We start from the raw sequence: 20,979 nt of genomic DNA, 5'->3' as shown, positions 1-20,979 counted from the left end.
TGAATGGTCATTTGTTTCTCTAGGTTTTCAGGATTATGTTAACTACACATTTGTGAAGTCTATGCTTTAAAAGAATGAGTGTATTTATTATTGCTCTCTGACTTGATCTTTTAAATTTTCCCTTTTTAACACAAAAAACAGTGAAAAGGAACTTGAACTCTCAGTTGCCGCTTCTGGAGCACTAGACCCAGAAAAGAAGGTGAGGAACTTGGATTTTCTTTTTCATGTATACAGACTTTTTTTTTTATTACATGTACATTGTGGCTACTCAGCCATAGCATGATAAATGTATGTCTTTTTTTTCTAATAGGGCATTAGTATAAAGTATTTTAGAAGTCAAGGATAACGCTTTTGCTCATTACACATTCTTTCAACTTAAGAAAATAATTTAATGGAAGTTTTCAAATATTTAATGTTACCAAGTGGAAATTTGGTACAAGCGGTGTAGGTGATGGAAAAGATATTTAGTGTCCAGTGATAGCTTGTATGTGCAACCATTAGTAATGTTCCTGTGGAAATGTATGGAAAAGTATATCGCTGACTGTCTTTGCCATATCCCTAATTTGCTCTGTTCAGTTAAATGAACAAAGCGGCCTTGTCACCCCTCCCAAAACCCAGTTGTTTGCAGCTGAGTCAGTTTGGAGTGACAATTTTTATTTTAAGTTTGTAATTTATTTCTTTACTATCAAATGCAATGTTTAGGATTACAAGCATTTTTACACAATTTTGTGAAGAGCAACGTCTTTAATGCTATGTTACTTATAAGAGTGAATGCAGAGTTACTACTGTCTACACTTCCTTAGTAAGATGATTATCCTACTAATAAGTTTGATTATCACTTATCTGGAAGGAGCGGATTATCTATACCTATGACACTAGTAGCAGACTGATTGTCACGTAACTAGTATGATTTACAATGTGATTTCATGGATGCTGCTTCCTGGATGCAATAGAGATCTGCTGTTGGACTTACAGGATAGATAGCTTTCTCAGGCAATTCTCGTTACCAGTTTAAATGATAAATGGTGCTGATTTTTGGAGAGGCTAAGACATAGACATTTGCGCCATTTCTGGAGAGTTCAGCAGATGTGGAAGGAGTTCTTCTTTTCTAGAAAATGAAGATGAATGAATTGCTGTAACATACTGTCAACAGAGCAGTCAGTATCTGAGGCAGGAGACTGAGGATGCATGTAGATAAATAACTGAGCTGAATGAAAATCACTACCTCTGAGCGGAGGGTGAGATCACTTACCACTGCTTTTAGCTGCACCTTCCTGCCCTCACTACTTTTGTCTGTTATGCTTGTTTGAACTAATTCAGCTCAGTGCGCTGGCAATGCTCCAGGACTTGTTTGCTGCTTCAGCTGGCTTAGACATGGAAATTGGCTAGTTTAGAAGTTGGTGAAGAAGAGAGGTCTGGAGCAGGGCAGGAAAAAAGAGAAACTAAGCAGAGGATGTCCGCTCTTTTGGTCACAGCAAGCTCTAAGGTCATGTAACCAATCCTGTCTAATCAAACCTGAATAGCCAGGGGTATGCTGTGGTGAAGCACTCCGTATCCTCTGTACATCTTACTCAGAGAGAGATGTGATGGTGCTTGTTGTATAAACAAAATTATAGCCAGAGCAAGTCCAGGATATAGATAACGTTTTAAAACCATTAATTTAACTGAAAGCCTTCAATTAAGTAGGATTGCTACATCCATTAAACAGCAGTCACTGTAAAATTTAAATTGGTTCTCAGGGAGAGATTTTAATTAGCAAGATTTTGTGATTAATTACAGGCTGATTAAATAGAAATGTCTGATTAAGAGTCTGTAAAAGCAGACTCTTCATCTATACTGCTTGTTTAAAAAAGTAATCCCCAGGTTAAACTGATTGTACTGTAGGTGAATCTTAAACTATCTGTAGAGCTAAAATCTATAGCGCTTTGGGAACAGTTCACATTAAACTTGTCAGTAAGAAAGGCTATTTTAAGTGTTTTCCTGCTCAAGTTACTGGAATTGAAAATACAAGCAAAAAAAGTGTATAGTCTACTTTATAATATGAAATTGTTATAGCTCATATCTATTACCAAATTTTATATTCATACTTACAAACTTGAAGTTAAATGTTATAATTGTATATGTCTAGTAGGTTTTGAGAATTTTTATCTTAATTCCATAGTTTATGAATGGTGAGTACTAACTTCCTTGTATATACTGTCTTGCAGCTAAGTGATGAGGAGGTAATTAACATTTTACTGAAATACTTTCAAGATATAGGATACACAGTCTGCTATTAGAGAGCTAATATTCTGCTGGTGCTGGTATTACTGTCTCTAAATGCATGTTAGTAGAAGCATTATTATGTTAAGATCAGTAGATTTAGAAAGAAAATCCATTTTTACTTTAAAAATATGTGGTTCTTGTTTTTTATTATATCAGCACATTTGAACAAATATGAAAATGTATATGCATAGCAGTTGGTCTAAGGGCTTTCTGGCTCTGATAATTCAGTTTTAGAATTATCCTGACTTGCATGCCTTTGCATTACTTGCATGTTGCCTTTGACCTTATTCTGAGGCTGCCAGTTATCAATAAATATTTGATACTTTTATAAAAAAAAAATCTTTAATTGTCATTGGTAAAAAATCTAATAAAATCAAAAAAACATAATAAGTATGTAACAGTGTCAAAAGAAAATGTTTATTGGAAACAGTCTCAGCATGTGTTTGCTTATTTTTACTGATTGTGAGTGTTTTCAGTTTTAGTGAGGGGTTTTATTTCAGAAACTTTTCCTACATATAATATGAGAATACTGTCACTGTAGGAAACTGGCAGCTTTAGATACCTGTACTACAGACTAACGATGAAAATATGTTTGGTTGTTTTTTTTCTGGATAAAAGCTAGAATAATATGCTTGCTGAAACCTGCCCTAGAAGTTGGTTTTTGTTAGTCTGCAATAAATATGCTATATTTTTGAACCTGGGGGGCGGGAAAGAGAGGGAATATTACAGCTACTAGAAATTTGAACAGCCAGTCGGGAAGCAGTGAAGTGTTTAACACAAACTAAATGGAGGTTCAAAATATTTCATAGAAGTAACAAGGTAACTGAACTTTTTTTTTTCCCCCTTCAGCCAAATAGATTGAAGCAGTTTGGCTTGATGGCAAGAGCTTCTGAAGAGAAAGCACCACCTGAAAGGCCTAGGGTTGCTTTCCAAACTCCTGTGCCCATCCCTTCCATCTCACCAATGAATGAAGACTTTCAGAGAGGTCTATCTAGCACCCTTGGTGAAATAACGGCTCCCAGGTGCTTCACCATCACATTCATCTTGCCTGTTAAACTCAGTGTTAAGCACACTATTACTACATAGAAAGGTAGAGCTCAATGGTGCTGTTCATCCTTCTCCCAGGAACTAACTCAGAACAGAAATAAATGTTTTAAAAACATTTTTTAATAAGTTGTCAAAACATTATTTGGTGCCCTACAATAAATTTTTATGCCTATTTCTTAGCAGTTTATTCTATTTATTTGGAAAATCTTGAGAGGCTGGTTTATCTGCAGAGTGGGCTCTCTAAGTGGATGTTTGTGTAAAATAAAAATAGAGTTGTGCTGTCAGAATAGTATCTACGCTATGTACTCAACTACCAGGCATGATGTGATTTTTTTTTTTTTTTTTTTTTTTTTTTTTTTTTTTTTTTTTTGCCTATACCGACGAGTGCTCTTCCACACACTACTAAGTTCAGGAGTTTAGTGTAGACAGTGGCAGTTTCCGCTAGAGATTGTGGATGAGGCGACATTGTTTTGGAAGAGACAAAGAGCTTTAGCTACTTGTTCTTGACCAGACACCAGTCCCTGGCATGTTTTATTTGCTGTTACAGATGTAACCTGTGCGAATTTATTAACTGAACCCGTCGTAGGAGAAACTCTTTCTTCATGCTCTTTAAGATTTCTGGAATAGCCTAGATTTTTAAGGGATTTCTAAGTACTTTTTAAGGGAAGCTTAACTTCTTACTGTGGCTTATTCTCTCTTGTTCCTGCATGACACTAATGAAAGATCTTAGGCTGAGATTTATTTTTTCCCCCATAGTAGTTTCTTCTTCTTTTTGCTTGTGTTGGTGTTTCTCTTCAGTTGTACAATAAACCAAAAACCATGCTCCTTTTTGTTTTCAGGCTTGCAGCTATGCCACTGCCTCCTCCACCACCAGCTTTGACAGAGAACTATAGAACGCCTTATGATGATGCATATTACTTCTATGGGGCTAGGAATCCTTTGGATCCCAATCTTGCATATTGTAAGTTGATGATTTTAGGTGGGTTGATGATTAGTGTGATTCAGATAAATATTTTTAATCTAATTAAATTTTGAATAATATAGAACTACTAACAGCTGTTTATAGCCAATTTTTAGTTATGTATTGAATGAAAGAAGGAAAAGCAGTATTTTCCCTCAGTGTTGTTTTTGAATGAAGTAGTTTTCTGCAACTGGAAAAGAGGCAATGGCTTCCTAAAATGCTATTAATCACTTGAAAAGATTCTTGTCTTGGGTGCTTAAACATTACTTTTCCCAGAAGATTTTCTTTACAATTTCAGTAATAAAAACATTTACTAAAATTACTTAAATTATTTCATACTTTTTGTATGTTTAGGCTATGTTAGAGTTTCACAAATAATTTTAAATATTTTTAAAGAAACTGTATGAAGTAATGCAACTTTTTATTTTAAAACTCCTTTTTAATATACCCCGTGACTGCTCCATGAGGATTTAACAAGTCAAGCAACTATGATTTTTGTGTGTTAGATTTTTGGGAGTGTTTTTTTCTTTTAAGAGAAAAATAAATATTTTAAGATAAAACAAGTTGTTATGGTGCCTTCATAGAAAAGTTGAAATAAATCGGACAGTATGGCTCTCCTCACAACAGAAGAGGCTTTTGGAAAGCATGAGGACAAGTGGTGCATTTAGTAAGTTATTTTTAATGTTAGTTCATTATAGAGTGTCTTAATGAAGGTATGTGTACATTTTTACAGGCTTTAATTCAATTAATTGTTTAAAAGGGTTTAATTAAATTTGTAAGTAAGAAATGGAGTTGCACCTTCGTGTTGTGCCCCTTGCTTTAGGGGGCATTAAGCGTCACTACATTTAATGCTATAGAAGTCTAGAGTCCTTTTCACGATCCTGCAGTCGGAGTTTGAGCAGTGACTCATGTTCTTTTAAGTGATAGCAGTTGTTTACTTTTGAGCATCCCAAATTTAAAATAGCTATCTTTACTGCATAGATGGCACAGCTACGATGGGAACGCAATTCACACCTAATCTGGACATTCCTTCAAGCCAAGCCCCAGCAGAGCAATCCCTGTAAGTATTATCTTTTATATGCTTTTCATGTTGGTAGTATTTTTCTAATAAAGGATAGGCTTTTGAAGTGAAATGTGTTAAAGACAGCTCTCCCAACTTCTCTTAAAGAATTCCTACCTAAACTATAAATGAAAATATTTGAGATTATAAACTCTCAGGCTCTGGGAAAGCAGCAACTGTTCTTGGGTATTTCAGACAGGGATTCCCACCCCCAGGACCCTGTGATGTTTTTTCTTAGGTGTGTTCTTTTATTTCAGAAGTAACACCGGACAGAGGAATACAGCAGATAGAAATGTAGGAGTATTTTCTGAAGAAAAAACAAAACCTTCCAAAGAGGCAACATTATCTTACCAACAAGAATTGCAACAGCAGGTACTGAGTGATAAAGCCACTGCCATTTTCTTCTTTTTCTTTATAATATGTAGTGATTGTGTCTGTAGTACTCTTTCAAACATATTTATACTTAACTTACAGGTATAAACTATACTTAACAACTCTCTATTCCTTCCTCCCTTCCTCTCTTGCTTCATTTGACCCTCCTCAAGTCCACTTTAGCTCTTTGGATGAACTGACAGCAAACAGTTTGATTCTAGGCATCACTATTTATATAATTCCTTTCATAAACATAAGAAGAAGCCGTGTCTTAAAAGCAATGACTTGTTTTGCTCTGATATCCTCATTGAAAAATTGCTTTAGAAGATGATTGCTCTAGTATTTAGGAAGCCTCTTAATTTCAATAATTTCCTCTTGCTCTTTTGGGCAGTAGTTCAAAGGCCTCCTTAATGGTTAACTCGAATATATTTGTAGGTGGCAGTCTCATCTTATCTTATGTTCAGCTTTCTTTTTGGTAGATTAAACAAGTTTCTATAGCTGCCTGTCATCCAATAAGCTTTCTAGTTGCCTCTTCATTTCAGTGGCCTTTTGCTGCTGCACCTGTTGGAATTTATATTTTTAGAACATGTCCTGCCAAGATTGTTCAAAGTATTTCAGAGAGATCTTACTAGAACACAGTACATTAACATTTTTCTGTCTCACTCGTCTTTATGTAGTTCTTCAGTAGAGGCAAATAATTTCCATAAAAATGTTCTAATTCTAACTATGACTGTGCACAGTGACAGGAGAGCCTGTCAATCAAGTCTGATTTAAGAATAAAGTAAGTATTTAGGAATAGTGTTTGATACTTGTCCCTAAACTTTGCTGAAGACATTTTCTGTCTATAGTCTTAAGAAGTAAGTCATGTGAGAGACTCCATGAAGGGACATAAAGGTCTAATAAACATGGCACAACTTCTGACAGTCTTTCAAAGTTGTTATGCTACTTATTGCTGAGAGCTGATAGAACGTATTTTGTTTGCTCCCTCCCCCCTCCCTTTTTTTTCTTCTACAGACAAACCTGACTGACCATTTTTTGAAACTTTCGGCAGGACTAGATGGGTCTTTGTGTTGGCTCATTGCCTCTTTATAAAATCATCTGATTACCTGATAGAGAAACCTTTATCTAATAGACAGAAGGAACACACTAAAGGAAAAAAAAAATACATTAATATATATCAGCTGCAAAAATATTAGACAATATTATAAAAGCATTAGACAGAAGTTGGACTTTTTCTTACAGTTGTTCCATTTATAAATGTGAATATTTCTGGAACTTGGAAGTCTTACAATGTGTATCTGTATATTTCTCTGTGACTGCTTTTTGTTTGCTTTCAGATAAGAGAGAGAGAGGAACGACGCAGGCAAGAGAGGGAAGAAAAGGAACGCTACGAAGCCAAGTTAGAAGCTGAAATGAGGAATTACAATCCCTGGGGAAAAGGCGGTGGTGGTGCTCCTCTCAGAGATGCAAAAGGAAATCTAATAAGTATGTTTGCCAAAATTACAGATTGTTTTTTTAAGAGTGGTGTTTTCTTACCCTTGTGAAGCGCTATTTAGACATATTATTCCCTCTGTTGTAATACTGGTAGCACTTTACTGGCAAATAGAAATACTTGTTTCAAAGAGGTGCACTGTAGGAATGTTTAAGTAATTACTCTGATTTTAATGGAATCGTTTGCATGGTACAGTCTGAACTATATGGGGAGCTTAAGATATGTCAACTATCAATGAAGACAAGAAACAATAGTAAAAGGAGAAGAAAGAAAGCAAGCTCTTAGAAATGGCTGCAATGCAAATGTGCTAGACTGCTGTTGTGAGGACTTAATTTAAATGTTTTACAGGAATAATATTTTTTTGAAAAATCATGTCTTGGCTTATTTGTGAAATGCAAAATGAGACTGTTTGGACAAATACATAAAACTAAGTGAAATGTTAGATCTTACCAAGTAACACTGCTGGTAGATGGACACATAAATAGTAGTCAGTCAGCAGCACTGATTTCTAAGGCTTTTCGTTTCCCCAAGTGCTGTTTTTATATGAGAGGGGATAATGAGCTTGGAGATAGCTATAATCCAGGCAAGTGATTTATCAGACCATCCAATAAAATAGTGGTAGATGTAAGCTTAAAACTCAAATTCCTGGTTCTGGGTCCTGAATTTGGGTAGGCAAATCTCTAGTTATTGGAAGAGCTACAGTTTCTATTGCTATAGAAGACCCTGCAACAATATTTTTTGTAAAATTAAACAGTACTCAATAGGCACAATTAGATTAGTTGTATCAAAATGAAATTATTAACATTAAATTCACTCCAGTGCCAAGGGTTCTCTTTTGTTGAACCACATACGCTCTCTATCCCGTGCAGTTCATGCTCAGGTTTGATCCCCGGACTTGAGTTATAAACACCCTCAAGTGTCACACTAGGGCAATAATTACCCGTGCTAGCCTAGGCTAGCTCTCTTCATTCTTGCCTTTAGCACCTCATCAAGAAAAGAGCTGTACTGGCTATACAACTGATGGATTTATCTGAGAGCTGATGTGATATTGGGGCTCAATGTGGACTTTCTGAGCATAAAATTTAAAGCAAGGCAGCACTTTTCATCAGATGAGACTAATCCCAGTGTTGTGTATTTCCTTCATGTTTCTGTGTTATCCAAGAGGATAACTGTTTTTAGAGCACATTAAAACCATAAATCTAATGGACTTTGAACTTCCATTCCTCCTCCTACCTATCCTCAATGAATTTGAATGTTTCAAATTAATCTGCAGAATAATAGCAGTGAAATGAGATTTTTGAAACAAAACATTTCTTATCTGGCTGTGGTACCAGTCAGATTCCTTGATTAGTTATGTAATTTGGTGGCAAGCTGAATTACACTAGTAGAAGCATTAATAGTTATAGTCCAAAACAAATAAAAGTGCCAATTTTTAAAGTGAAGGAGAATTTATAACTTTAGCTATATAAATTTCTAATATGAAGCCAATTGAATTTAGTATTATCAGAATATGATGTTGTAGTATGATTAGGTTTTTAATTTCAAATAAGTGCTTCGATGATAAAATATAAGAATTTTCAAAGTATGGAAAACTTGCTGGATCACAGTTTGTGTATGTACATATTTAGTTTTAGAGTACTGACGACATCTAAGTGGCCTGTTGCTAAATTTGTGAAGTACTTTGAGATTAAAAAAAGATGAAGGGAAAAATATAAAAATATATAAATTATTTTAATTGTGTGACTAGATAATAATTTTAGAATCTTGCCTTTAGGCTCCCGGAGGGGACAGAGGTGCTCACACTAACTAAGCACTTCATTTAAGTGTCTGGGTTGGTTACACTTCTTTCTCCAAGCCATTGGTATGGTGTAGGTGGATGGATCAGAAGAAGTTGTGGGTAACTTAAATTGACTTGTGCTTCTTATAGTCCTCTCCTGAGAAGTCTATGTCTGTCCATAAATGAGGAACCAAGAGAAAGGATTTGCCTGCTTTCCTCTAGTACATATTTAAAGTTATTTTTCCCACCATAGTTTAAAAACTTGATGGGTAAGCTATGGGTCAAATGTCATCAAGCATGTAACATGCTGGTTCTGCCATGTCTGTATGTTACACAGTGCAATTTGTCTTTTTATCCTATTGAAAAACATGTACATAGATAATTTAGGGACTCTGGTATATGCAATGGCTTCTTTACAGAGAAGAATATAGCTTTAAAGTTCTTGGAATGTGTGTTTTTCTGATAATTTTGAATAACTGTAGTCGTTTAAGCACTTTTAAAAGAGATAATGCAAAACTCTGTAGGTGTTTGTGTTTGTTTTTTAGGAGTCTTTTTAGATGTAGTGTGGTGAACATTTCAAGATTAGTTGACATTAATAACTTTGATCAGGGTTTTTATGCTAACTAATATGTACAATGCAAATTTTGGTGAAAATTCTAAATGATTCTGTTTTGTTTATGTAATGAAATCCCTATGTGGATTACTGCTGAAGACATCAAAACCAAAAACAGATTAACAGTTTATTGCAGTCATTGCCATTAATAGAAATGAAATAGAATAAAAATTTAGTATTAAAAATCCAATGCTAAAATCAACTGTTTTACAACTTTAAGCAAATAGGAGAAGAGGTAGTTTCTAAACACATATACAATTGTCAGTCTTTTTAGTGTTTGAGCTCTTTATCTTTCCTTTTCATAGCATTTTCTTGGGGTTGCTTTGGTGAGAAGAATCATTCTTGACAAAAGAAACACAACAAAAAAAAAAGTAAATATATAAGCAGTTACTTTTTAATCAGTGAATTCTTGATAACTGACATTTCACCTGTAGTTTATGTATTATTGGTTTTGCCTAAATCTTTAGTTCCCATAGCTGGTGTGCCTGGAAAAAATGGAATCTGCTGAAACATCCCTGTACTTTGAGAATCTGTGGTGAACATGCCTTTTGTGGGAATAAAATATTGTAAACAGTTATTTCCCCTTTCCTTTAGCTGACTTGAATATGATGCACAAGCAGAATGAAGATGCGTATCATAATCCAGAGGCAAGACTATATGAAGATAAAAGGGCTATTGTATCTCTTGACCTAAGTTTGGCCTCCCCAAGACCTGAGAACACAGAAGCATCTACAAATAAGATAGCAGGTTTTTAAGAATACTGTGTTATAGCTCTAATAATTCATAGGTCTTAGTGATCAAAATTCTCTTGTCTTTACTTCCTTCCTGCAGTCCTCTAGTGCTAGTGCTCTTCACTTGTAAGTCAGTATTGTGCTTCTTTCCCAAAGTTCTTCATTGTCGTCATTGTGTGCACTAAAAATGTATTTTCCTATTTGCTATTCAGTAATGATAATTGTTTTAGTACCAGTCAGGATCAGTACATCAGTTTTCCAGGTTCAATGTTAACTAGTCAAATATTTTTACGTATGTATTTTACTGTGAAATGAAACAGTGAAATACAACTGTGTAAAAGGAGAGAAGATGGAATAAAAGGAAGAAAGTCTGCAGATGGATGATGATGAATTAAGATGAAATTGGTACAGTATTGAGGTTACCAAGTTATTTTAAAAAAATAGAGATAAATTAGGTACATGTGCAGGCCTGTGCACTGCCTTCAAGTTTTCAGATTTTATTTTATTTTTTCACTTGCTATTTGAAACAAATGCATCTTTCTCTCTCCCCATATGTATGTGAAATATCCAAATGAGAGCACTGTGGTACTCCAGATATGTCCACAGTATTGGCTGGACAATGGTCAGGATCTGTGATAGTCTCCTTAAGTCAGTTTAGATGCTGCCTCTCTTTCTACTGGCAGAACTTTTGTGTAAAGAGTTAGGTGGTAATTACAGCATGGACCTGGACATCACAATATTGCAACTCAGTGTCCTGACTCTAGAATCAATTTTGTCACCCCTGCCACCTTCTCCTCCCTGTCTTCTCCCTACTACATTGTAAATTTAACCATTTAGTAAGAAGTGAAACAAGCAAAACTGGTAAAGCAATAATGCAGAGTAGCAAACTGTTGCCTGGCTGGAGCATTCCTTTTAGGGTCAAGAGATGCAGAGGTTGGTTCATATACCAGAGATGTGAACTTCAATCTTGAACTTCCTAATTGAATAGTCAGACAGTTAAGTAGCCTGGTGCAGGTTATTACTTTTAAGTTTTTTACCTCTCCCCTTAAAGAGCATTTTGCAGGAGAGTGGCTGATAGGCATAAAATTCACACCTGGATGTATTCAATAGTAACTAGTGTGTTTTTTGTTCATGCTTTTTTAAATGGTACATAAACTTCATTGTAATTTTCTGTGTAGTTTTTATCTTGTATGAAATAAATACATCCAGTAAGAGGCATATTTAAATTTAGTTATGTTTTTGAAAGCATTTAAACTATGATTTCATAGAAAGAAGAAGAATATTAACCTCAATGCACACTTGGTTATTCAAGTTTAAACAGCACATACTCTTAAGGCTAGGTTGTAGCAGTAAGCATGTGCATTCCCATGGGAATTAAATGGGGATGTTTTTTCTGCTTACATCTGATTTGGGTCTTAAGACAACATACAAGGAAAAGCAAAGGGGAAATATGAGAACAGCTATGAATATAGTCAAATTTTTAATCAATGTGTGGGAATAGAACCATGACTCTTGCTCCAAAGAGTAGTACCTCAAAGATGTATAAACTTGATATGAAGGAGGAACAAATTATGTCAGGTGAAAAGTCAGCAGAACTTTTTCTTCTCCTATACTTGCTTCCTTTTTCCTCCACTTCCTGTATCCTCTTCTGCAAAAGCTTTTCTGAATAGTATCAGAGTTACTCTTTCTTTTTAGAGCTTTTCAGACTGTGTGGTTATGATGAATTCATGACTCAGGGTTGAGAATAACTTGGCAACCTCTCGCTAATGATGTTGCTTCCAATACAGTAGAAAAGGTAGCTGAGCTGAAAGACACCTGACACTTCAAACTTTATAGTATAGAATGCACCTTATACTAGCAAAATTGAATTTTCTGAAGTCCCTTGTATTTTATTTACCATTTTTGTTTTCTTTTTTTGTACCATCCATTGCTGTTCTACCTGAACATTTATTCCATAAGGGTGAAAAAAAGATAAATATTCTGTTTTCAAACATTCAATAAATCTAAGGAACAGAACCATGTGTTAAGTGTGATTAAATGCAAGAAATAAAATTATGAAATGCAAAAACTTAATTATTTAACTTAAATTGATTAAGTTAAAAGCAAATTTTTTAGATACTACATTTTTTCAGACCAATTGTAGATTGTTCAGTAGAATAAATGACCTGTTTCATGATATTCTGAAATCCTTTAAGTATTATTTTGTAAAAAGACAGTTAAATCAAACATTGTTAACTGAGCCATTAAAACATGAGAGTATTCTAGGCAGACAATCTAAAAACTTAAATCATAGCTATTTTAAAGCTAAAAATTTTTTCCCCTCACCTTTAGGTTTTACATTTGCACAGACCTCTCCTTTTGCTCGAGGTAATGTGTTTGGTGAGCCACCATCTCCACAGCATCTTAAGCGACAAGAGTCATACAAGAATTTTCTTCGTCTACAGGTGAATGCTCATGCCAGTTGTCAAATATTTAAAAAATAAAAATAAAAAAATAGGATTTAAAATCAATAAATAATCAAACTACTTACCAGAGTACTGGTAAGAGTACTTACTTTATCCGCTTATCGTTAATTTTGTACACAGGATGTGTACCAAGAGCTTTTTACTATTGAGTCTCTCGGATTTTGGCTTAGGTAATGAATGCCTATAAAAGCAATGCTATTAGTAGTTGGCTTCATTAACCTAGATTCTGTCTGTCTTCTAAAAATAACTTTCTAAATACAGTTTTGAGCTCTCAGACTGTACATAAAATATAAGTTTACATACATAAATGTGTAAAGAAAAAAATTTCCCTCTGCAAGTCAAAATGATATAAATTATATTTGTTAAAACAGTGAGATTATTATTTATTGGTGTGTGTGTAAAATTTGATTGTTCTGCCAGCAGTTTCTGTCTATGTATGATACTTTGAATATAATCTTCTGCCACAAGAATTAAATATCAAGGGTTAGATGAGTTAGAGTGTGAATATTACACAATAATTTAATGTGGATCTCTTAAAAAGATAATGTTACAAGGATTTTCCATGTACAGTGCTGCCAAAAGAGTAGAGAATGCACAGAACGTTTCCCTTGGAGTTGCTCTATACTATCTTTTATTTCACAAATAGGGATTATAAAAATCCGCAGAATATCACAGTGGTTAATGTTGTTTGTCAGATTATTGCTGGCTGTTGACAGTTGAATACTTTTTTGCTCTGTTTTCTAGATTGAAGAAAAGAGACTTAGGGAAGAAGCAGAGCGAGAAAAACTTAGGATGGAAGAAGAAAAAGAAGAAAAACGACTAGCTGAACAGAGGATGAGAATTCAAAAGGAATATGAAGATGAGCAGGAAAAGAAAAGAAAGAAAGAGGAGGAGGTGTGGTATTTTGATATCTTGACTTTGTTTTAAGATTTGTGTCCTCTAGAAGAGGAAGATAAACTGAGATGTATCCTGTAGATTTCATTTAAAAAAAACAAAGTCTATATTAACCAGAGGAGAACTAGAAGATTGTCATTACTAATTAGCACATTCTCCTCAATCTTAGTGGTATACTTTCAAGTTGAAATACTGTTAATTCTTTTAATAAAAATAGTGTAGTTTTATTAACAATATTGGTGCTCTTTAGTATAAAGGAAATTGATTGTGAGGACACTAAAAAGCTTTGCCAAATTAAGAAAGTTATATATATATATGTGTGTGTGTGTGTGTGTGTGTGTGTGTGTATGTTTTCTTGCTAATTTCTTAAATCTAGCCCTTTCTGGAATTATTAGCATTCTGAATGTAGCAATATAGAAAGATATCAGAATGTTTCCCCCACCCCCCCCCCTCCCCGAATTGGCCAGGATACATCTTTGAGATAGTGATACTACTTACTTCTGAAAAATGTCATGTAATGTCATTTCACGGACATAAATGTAATGTCTTTCACGGAGGTAAATGTTGTTATTTAATTCAAACCAAAAAGCTGTATTTGTCCTATTTGGAATTTTGAATGAATTTTCATAATTCAGACTCCCATAACTGTAGGACACAAGGGCACAAGGCTATCAAAGCTGGAAAAATCTTTCACTCCCCAGCATGTTTATGAGAAAAGATGCAAGACTTGAGGGTTTCTGAGAGAGAGCACTTAGCTTATTCTCTCCTGTTCTTTTGTGTGCGCAAATTAGTCGGATCACTCTTATCTTTACCTGGATAACAGAGCTAGGCTAGTATAGCATGGAAAACATATCATTGGTGTTTACAGACACAGGAGTAAAACTGACAGGAGGCTAATTTTCTCTGTGGGCTTGTGCTAGGATAGTGCGTGTTTGCAGCGTGTTCTATCTGGATCTGAACTTTTGGAATTGGTTCCTCCAGTTTGTTTTAGCTGATGTTAGTAGAGACACGATTAAGGATGTTTGGTGTTTGCATGGGATAGTTTTTAATTTGAATGCTTGATGTCAGTCTAATGAAATACGCTTTTCATTTCATGCTAATCACTTTGATGTGTACTTTACCTTTTGTTTTTGTTTGAGAATTTGAAACTTTAAAAATGTTGAGTCTTTTTTTTCCTGAGCTAATGATGTTTTCATTACAGCAAAGATTGAAAAATGAAGAAATAATTCGATTAGCTGAAGAGAGGCGAAAAGAGGCAGAAAAAAGGAAAAAAGAAGAAGAAGAAAAGCAAGATGAGCTACTTAGGCAATATTATGAGAGAGAAAAAATTGCAAAGATGGAAGAGGAGAAAAAGATGGTATGCTTCAATGACTTTCTAAAATACAAATACTTCTTCCTAACTTTTACCTAGCAAATACACACAAGACTGCTGATTGAAAAATTAAACTTACTACAATGGAAACGTCTGTTGCTGCTCAAGTTTGCACAAAAAAAAAATTTAGCAAACATGGGATAAGTTTTAAGTAAGCTGCTTCTGTGGTTGATTTTTATATCTGCTCTGAAGTACCATGGCCATGTTGAGGTCTGAATACAAATAAATTAATATTATTTAGAGGCCTGTTCATCTTTAAGTGTTCTTTATTATTTTTCTTTTATCTCTCTTTTCCTGGGACATATAAAAAATCCATGACAGAATGTTGATGGACACAATCTAAGTAAATAGGACTGACTCCTTTTTATATTTCTGCACATTTCTCTAAAGTAGATAAATGCAATGGAAGAAGCTGGAAAAAGAATATATAACTTAAACATAAATTTTAAAAACTGCATCACAGGAAGAAAAGAAAAAGAGCCCTAAAATTACTCCAGGTAGAAAAAATCATGAAATAACTCAATAAAATTATTGCATGAGTTAAAAGCAAGATAAATAATATATTTCCATTAAAGATTAAGCAAAACTATTTTTCTGTCTTCTGAAAAATATTGATAAGCTTCTTCCTTTCCAAAACAATATTTTATTTAGAATCTATAGGAATATAGTTTTAATCTTACTTTCCTGTTTGCAGTTCTCAAGGCAACCTTCTCCTGTCATTCCTGCTCTTCAGAATAAATCAATAAGAAAAGAAGAGAGAATTTCCTCTGCTGAAAGTCATATATCTTGTTACACACAGGTGTGTTTTTTTTTTTTTATAGTCAACATTTACTGGTTTAGTTAAGATGCTAAGGTATATGAAATCCTACCAAGTTTTTCCTATTTGCGAGTTGTTACTGGAATATCATGAATTACTGGAGATAGTCTTTATATCAGCCAGCCTTCTAGGTCAGAAGTTAAAATGTTTAATTTTGTCCAAAATGTTGAACAAAATTTGTTTGTCTTATTTCAAAATTTTTAACATACATGTTTTGTCTAGTGATGAACACCTTATTCAGAGTGTAGATGTTCTCTATCTAGCTTACCAAGAGTATAAGAATGCTAAGGTTAGGACAAGAAAGCTTACTTCTAACCTGGCAATTCATTATGTTCACTCAGAAGAGAACTTATTTCAAACTTTAGGAGTAATGTTGATGCTTAGTTATAAATATATTGGTTTATATTTCTGTTTCTCAAAGTACAGAAAGGTAAGTCTTGATATACTTCATCCTTCTCCTTTGCATCACAAAGGCTTTGAGTTACAATAGTGGTTCTGAGACCACTCAGTTCTTTTACTTGATTTGATCTTTTATAGTACACTTTTTTTCCTTTGCCCTTTGAAATAGTTTAAATAATTGTCTGTGATGTTTGAGTCTCAGTCTACACTGTTGAATCTTCATTGAAAGTTGTTTTTTGTAACTTTCCATATGAACTGGGCAGAGAATTTTAAAAATGAATTTACCATAGAGGTGATAACTCAGCAAAATACTTCATGTTACAGTTTCAGAAAATCTTTTAAATAAGACTTTAAACCTTATTTAAACCTGTTGTTTTCCCTAAATGCTAAGAATATTCTGGAAGGTCAGCTTATTTGTATGTCTTTGCTGCACCGGATACAGTTGTGTCCAGATCTCCAAATATTGTCTATTATCATAGTAATTTGGCTTATGCAATTAAGGATCAGATTTTAAAAAACATAGGAGCTAACAGCTGGTCATGCTACTGTTCCTTCTTCAGTACTAGTGGTAGTTAACAAAAACTGGACAAAAAATAAGAAATGTGATATATAGTCTGATATGGTTGCTTACTTTGAGATAAAACATTTTTATTAATTGTAATCACTAGGATCCTGCACAACCGAGGGCTCCTTCTCCACCAGTCCCTGCTAGAAGAAATCAGTTGCGGGCATTTGGTGGGTATTCTCTTCATTGCAGTCTCACTTTATATTACAATGAAACTGTTCTTGTTTACAAATCTCACTTCTTATTCTTGCTTTCAAAGGAGTTGTCTTGTAAAACATGTATTTTTTTGTGTAGGTGTTCTTCTCTATTAGTTAGTATTATCAGTGTATTAGTATGGTTTGTATGAATATAACTGCAAGTATTAATACAAAGTAAAAAGCATTTATGTAACTTTATCAGGATTTCATAAAACACTTTGCTAGTGGAAAAGTCTCCAAGGAAAGTGCTAGAATCTTTCAGTCAGGACAGATTTTAACGGCTGTGATCAGAACACTGCAAAATGTGCCATATGGAAGAGTTTTGCATTGGCAGAGTAATAAATCAGAATAACAGTGTGTAGTGCATTTCATTCTGTTTTCCTTTGTTAATCTGCCTAATCCTCTGCTTGTTCATCTTTACTTTTAGTGGTGGTTTTAGAATTCAGACTTACCAGGAGAACCTCCTTTGCACCTCAAATGTCAGTTATATTGGCAATGTATGGATGGAAAGCAGTTATTTTTTCTTCTGATGCTATTTTACAGATAAGAAATACCATAAATTGCCTGGAAAATAACTATCTTATGTCCTGCAAATGTTAGTAGCTCTAATTTTATTTTCACTTGTTAACTGTTAGCAGTCAGTACCTGGGTCCATTGTGGGGAGATTTTCCTCTTAATCATTGAATGGAAAAGAAAATGGTTCTTAAAACAGCTCTTACTGTTGCTTGTTTCAGACTAGTTGTCATGAGGGGATAAAGAAACATGATTCAATATTTGTTTTTGAGTGCCTTACTATTTGAGAACCTTACTTTTCTGCTAGGTCCTGGGATCAGAACTAACCTAAAAGATAATCTGGTATTTTGGCAACTGTTAAGCATGCCAAGTTCAGGAAACTGTGATTCGCGGAGAATGCTGTCCTGACCACAAAAAAAGCAGCTTAGTGTTAAACCCAAGGCAGATCTAAAAAGCTAACCTAAGCTCATACTAAAAATACGTATAGGAAGTAGTGGTGCTTTGAATCAGGAACTCCTGAACGCTTAGGAACAAGCGACTTTGCTAAGCAGACCGATGCTCCTCTTTCAGATTCTCCATTAAGAATCAGGAAATGGAAAGGAGGTTGTGTGCTTGCTGATACCACCTAATTTTCTGTCTTCTGCCCCTGGGATTCCATGAGGGCTTGTGTAGACATGTTAGTCTCAGGAAGTCAGAATAAGGCTATTCACTGGCAGTATTAGTATATGGCTATTTTCTTGCTAGTATTAAAAAAAAATTTTTTTTGTAATTGCATCAAAACATTTCTGTTTAAGTTTGGGGGCTTTCTGCTGTTTTGGGGATCTGGTCCTTGTGGTATCTCAAAATACAAGTTCTGCCCTAATTCCTAGTATATGAAATGCTGGGATTCTTGTGTTTATATAATTATTGTCCTAATTAATAATTTATCTTTTTTTTCACCTTACACTTAAGAAGTAGGAGGAACAAATAATGTCCCTGACACTTATATTTTTAAATTATTGGTGTTAAATTCCAGAGGAAAGAATGAATGTGATAAATGAATTATCAGAGATGAGGAAACAGCTTCGTAGTGAAGAGAGGCGACTACAGGAACAGCTGCTAAATGTGGCTAGTGATGATGACATACCGATTACACGGTGAGACTTTCATCTTCATTTCTGAATGTTTGATTTTGCACAATACTTGTAGTGTTAGTATTGCTAATACGCATGCATGAAAAAAAAAATAGAAAAATAAAACTTGATTATAAAATACTATTTTTTTTCTTTTTTTAACGTGCAAGTTTCTCCAGCAATCTTGCTAATTTTAGTGCAAGAGTGGCTGTACTGGTAACACCTGGTTTTCCAGTATCCTGTCTTGGACAGTGGTCTAAGGCAGGATTTCATCTCATTACGTTTTTCGTAGGCTATAATAAGTGTCTGGGAAGTGCTGTATCTGGGGAATAGCATAGTGCTGAAGAAGTACTTTCTTTTAGAAAATCATACACTTTTTATTTAAAATCTTGTGTTTTCTTCTAGAATGTATTACTTAATTAGTTGGAAAAGACTCGCTAGATCATCAGTTTTACCTCCATTCCGTAAAATGATTTTTTTTCTATTTAAATAGGTCATCCCTTTTATAGCATAATATACAGTGTCGTCATTCTCAAAATCATGTTACAATTTTGATAGCTTTAATTAAGGAATGATAAATATAGTATATAAGTAAAAGACCTGAATTTTGTTAATATTTCTCTGCAACTCATGAATGTTACAGTTGTTAATTGCATACTGCTTGCTTTACAAACCTTTGAAGGAGGAGAAGAGAGAAGAATCCAAAGGATGTATTCGAAATGGCCAGGCTTCGTCTGCAGGCTCCAGTAAGGCGACCTTCATCAAAGGATACACAAGATCCTGTCAATATACAGAATATATGGGAATTTAATGAACTTAAATACAAAGGCAGGTAGATCTTCTTGTTACTGTTGAAGAAAGGTGAATATCTGCTTCCTTTCTCCATCATCCCACTACACAGGATTAAGGCCCCCTTTCCCACTAACCCCCCCCCCAAAAAAAAAAAAAAACCCTCTTCTCATTTACTGCCCATAAACAACATACTTTGTGGACAAAGTATGTCTTCTAGTGTGTGCATTTCTACAAATGCCCAGTTTTACTATTGGTGTATAGATACTGCACCATGAGATGGCGGCTATTGCCAGTCACTGCATCGGCCTGACATTAAAGTGATGAGCAGCCTGGCAGAATTTTCTTAGTGTTGTTCTCTGACACACAGTATGTGGTCTTTTAGATAGTGTATGACATTTTGACATAGAATAATTGTTTTCTTCCCCAGAATAATCATAAGCTTCTATTCATTAGAGATTCATGCAACACTTTGACAGTTGGTCACATAAAATTGCTAGTTCCTTCCTTAGTTGGGCTGCAGGAGTTACTTTTTTTCCTGACACATTCATGAAGTCCAAAGGAGATTGGTCATCATTACTCTTGAGTTACAAGTCGGAACACTCACCTGGTGACTCTCCTCGTTCCTTGGACTTCTTATGCGTTTGATACTACGCAGACTGCAGATTGAAGGCAGAGTTAATTTAATCTTTTTTTTCACAATTCTATGTAACTTTCTGTTTTTCTCATTTACCAGCAAATATGTATTTTTATATAGCAAAACCTTGAAATCATTGTTAAGGTGGCTCAGATTCTTGGTCATGATCACTATTATATTTAGTATTTCTTATGAGTTGTAGCTAGACCTTTAAAAATATTTTCCAGAAACATTAGTTTAAGGCAAAATTTATATTTCATGTCTTTGTACTAGATTCTGATACACGTATAGGCTTGAGGCACATGTATCCTGAACCTCCAAAAGATGATCAGACCTTAGAGATTCAGCAGCAGGCACTATTGAGAGAGCAGCAGAAGAAGCTTGACAGAATGAGAATGAGGAGAGAAACAGAAGGTAAGGAAAGAAGGATACTTTCAATGATCTTTTTTTTTTTTTTTGGTTTTCCATTTAGTGAGAATAAAAGAAAAATTGTCACCTGTTGTTTTACTTCCTTGAGGTTTACTTCCTGTCAGCACTGCAGTGCAAAAGAGTAAAACACCGAAGTGTTGCAATTCTGTGTTTTTAATAATGTTAAACAGAAAAAATTGAATGACATTCCTGTTATTAGTAAGATTGACTGCTTCTCTTTGGTTCCTTGAATGTGATTTAAACTACTGCTTCACAGGCAATAGAAAAGTTGTTTGGTTATTGTTTCCTAAACAAAACTGTATAGCAGTAAACAGTCCTCAGCTGTTTAGGCTTAGCATAAAGTGTTAGCAGGTAAGATCCTTGCAACATTTCTTTCAATTCTCACTGAAAAAGTAGATGGTTTTGAAACCATGAATCAATTAAATTGGTGTCAGTGTGTCTTCTCCTATGTTTCTGACTACTGAAAGCTCTT

The 20,979-nt window shown here is 34.5% G+C and overlaps 1 protein-coding gene across 7 annotated transcripts in view; it reads left to right on the top strand.

The window, feature by feature from the left end:
• Nucleotides 1-20,979, top strand: part of CSPP1 (centrosome and spindle pole associated protein 1) — a 61,669-nt gene that overhangs the window by 27,620 nt on the left and 13,070 nt on the right. For 5 of the 7 annotated variants that reach the window (XM_062570306.1, XM_062570307.1, XM_062570309.1 and 2 more), the window contains 15 exons: nucleotides 142-199; nucleotides 3,115-3,287; nucleotides 4,152-4,273; nucleotides 5,255-5,333; nucleotides 5,591-5,705; nucleotides 7,043-7,190; nucleotides 10,182-10,334; nucleotides 12,650-12,762; nucleotides 13,528-13,677; nucleotides 14,879-15,034; nucleotides 15,744-15,848; nucleotides 16,934-17,000; nucleotides 18,556-18,676; nucleotides 19,335-19,480; nucleotides 20,352-20,492. In XM_062570306.1, coding sequence (XP_062426290.1) covers nucleotides 142-199; nucleotides 3,115-3,287; nucleotides 4,152-4,273; nucleotides 5,255-5,333; nucleotides 5,591-5,705; nucleotides 7,043-7,190; nucleotides 10,182-10,334; nucleotides 12,650-12,762; nucleotides 13,528-13,677; nucleotides 14,879-15,034; nucleotides 15,744-15,848; nucleotides 16,934-17,000; nucleotides 18,556-18,676; nucleotides 19,335-19,480; nucleotides 20,352-20,492 — 1,847 coding nt within the window. The remainder of the gene's footprint in view (nucleotides 1-141; nucleotides 200-3,114; nucleotides 3,288-4,151; nucleotides 4,274-5,254; nucleotides 5,334-5,590; nucleotides 5,706-7,042; nucleotides 7,191-10,181; nucleotides 10,335-12,649; nucleotides 12,763-13,527; nucleotides 13,678-14,878; nucleotides 15,035-15,743; nucleotides 15,849-16,933; nucleotides 17,001-18,555; nucleotides 18,677-19,334; nucleotides 19,481-20,351; nucleotides 20,493-20,979) is intronic. The other 2 variants (XM_062570311.1, XM_062570310.1) reach the window with 1 other exon arrangement.

The sequence above is a fragment of the Rhea pennata genome, chromosome 2, assembly GCF_028389875.1.
Source record: "Rhea pennata isolate bPtePen1 chromosome 2, bPtePen1.pri, whole genome shotgun sequence".
Classification (NCBI taxonomy): domain Eukaryota; kingdom Metazoa; phylum Chordata; class Aves; order Rheiformes; family Rheidae; genus Rhea; species Rhea pennata.
This window is presented reverse-complemented; position numbering and strand designations above follow the sequence as displayed.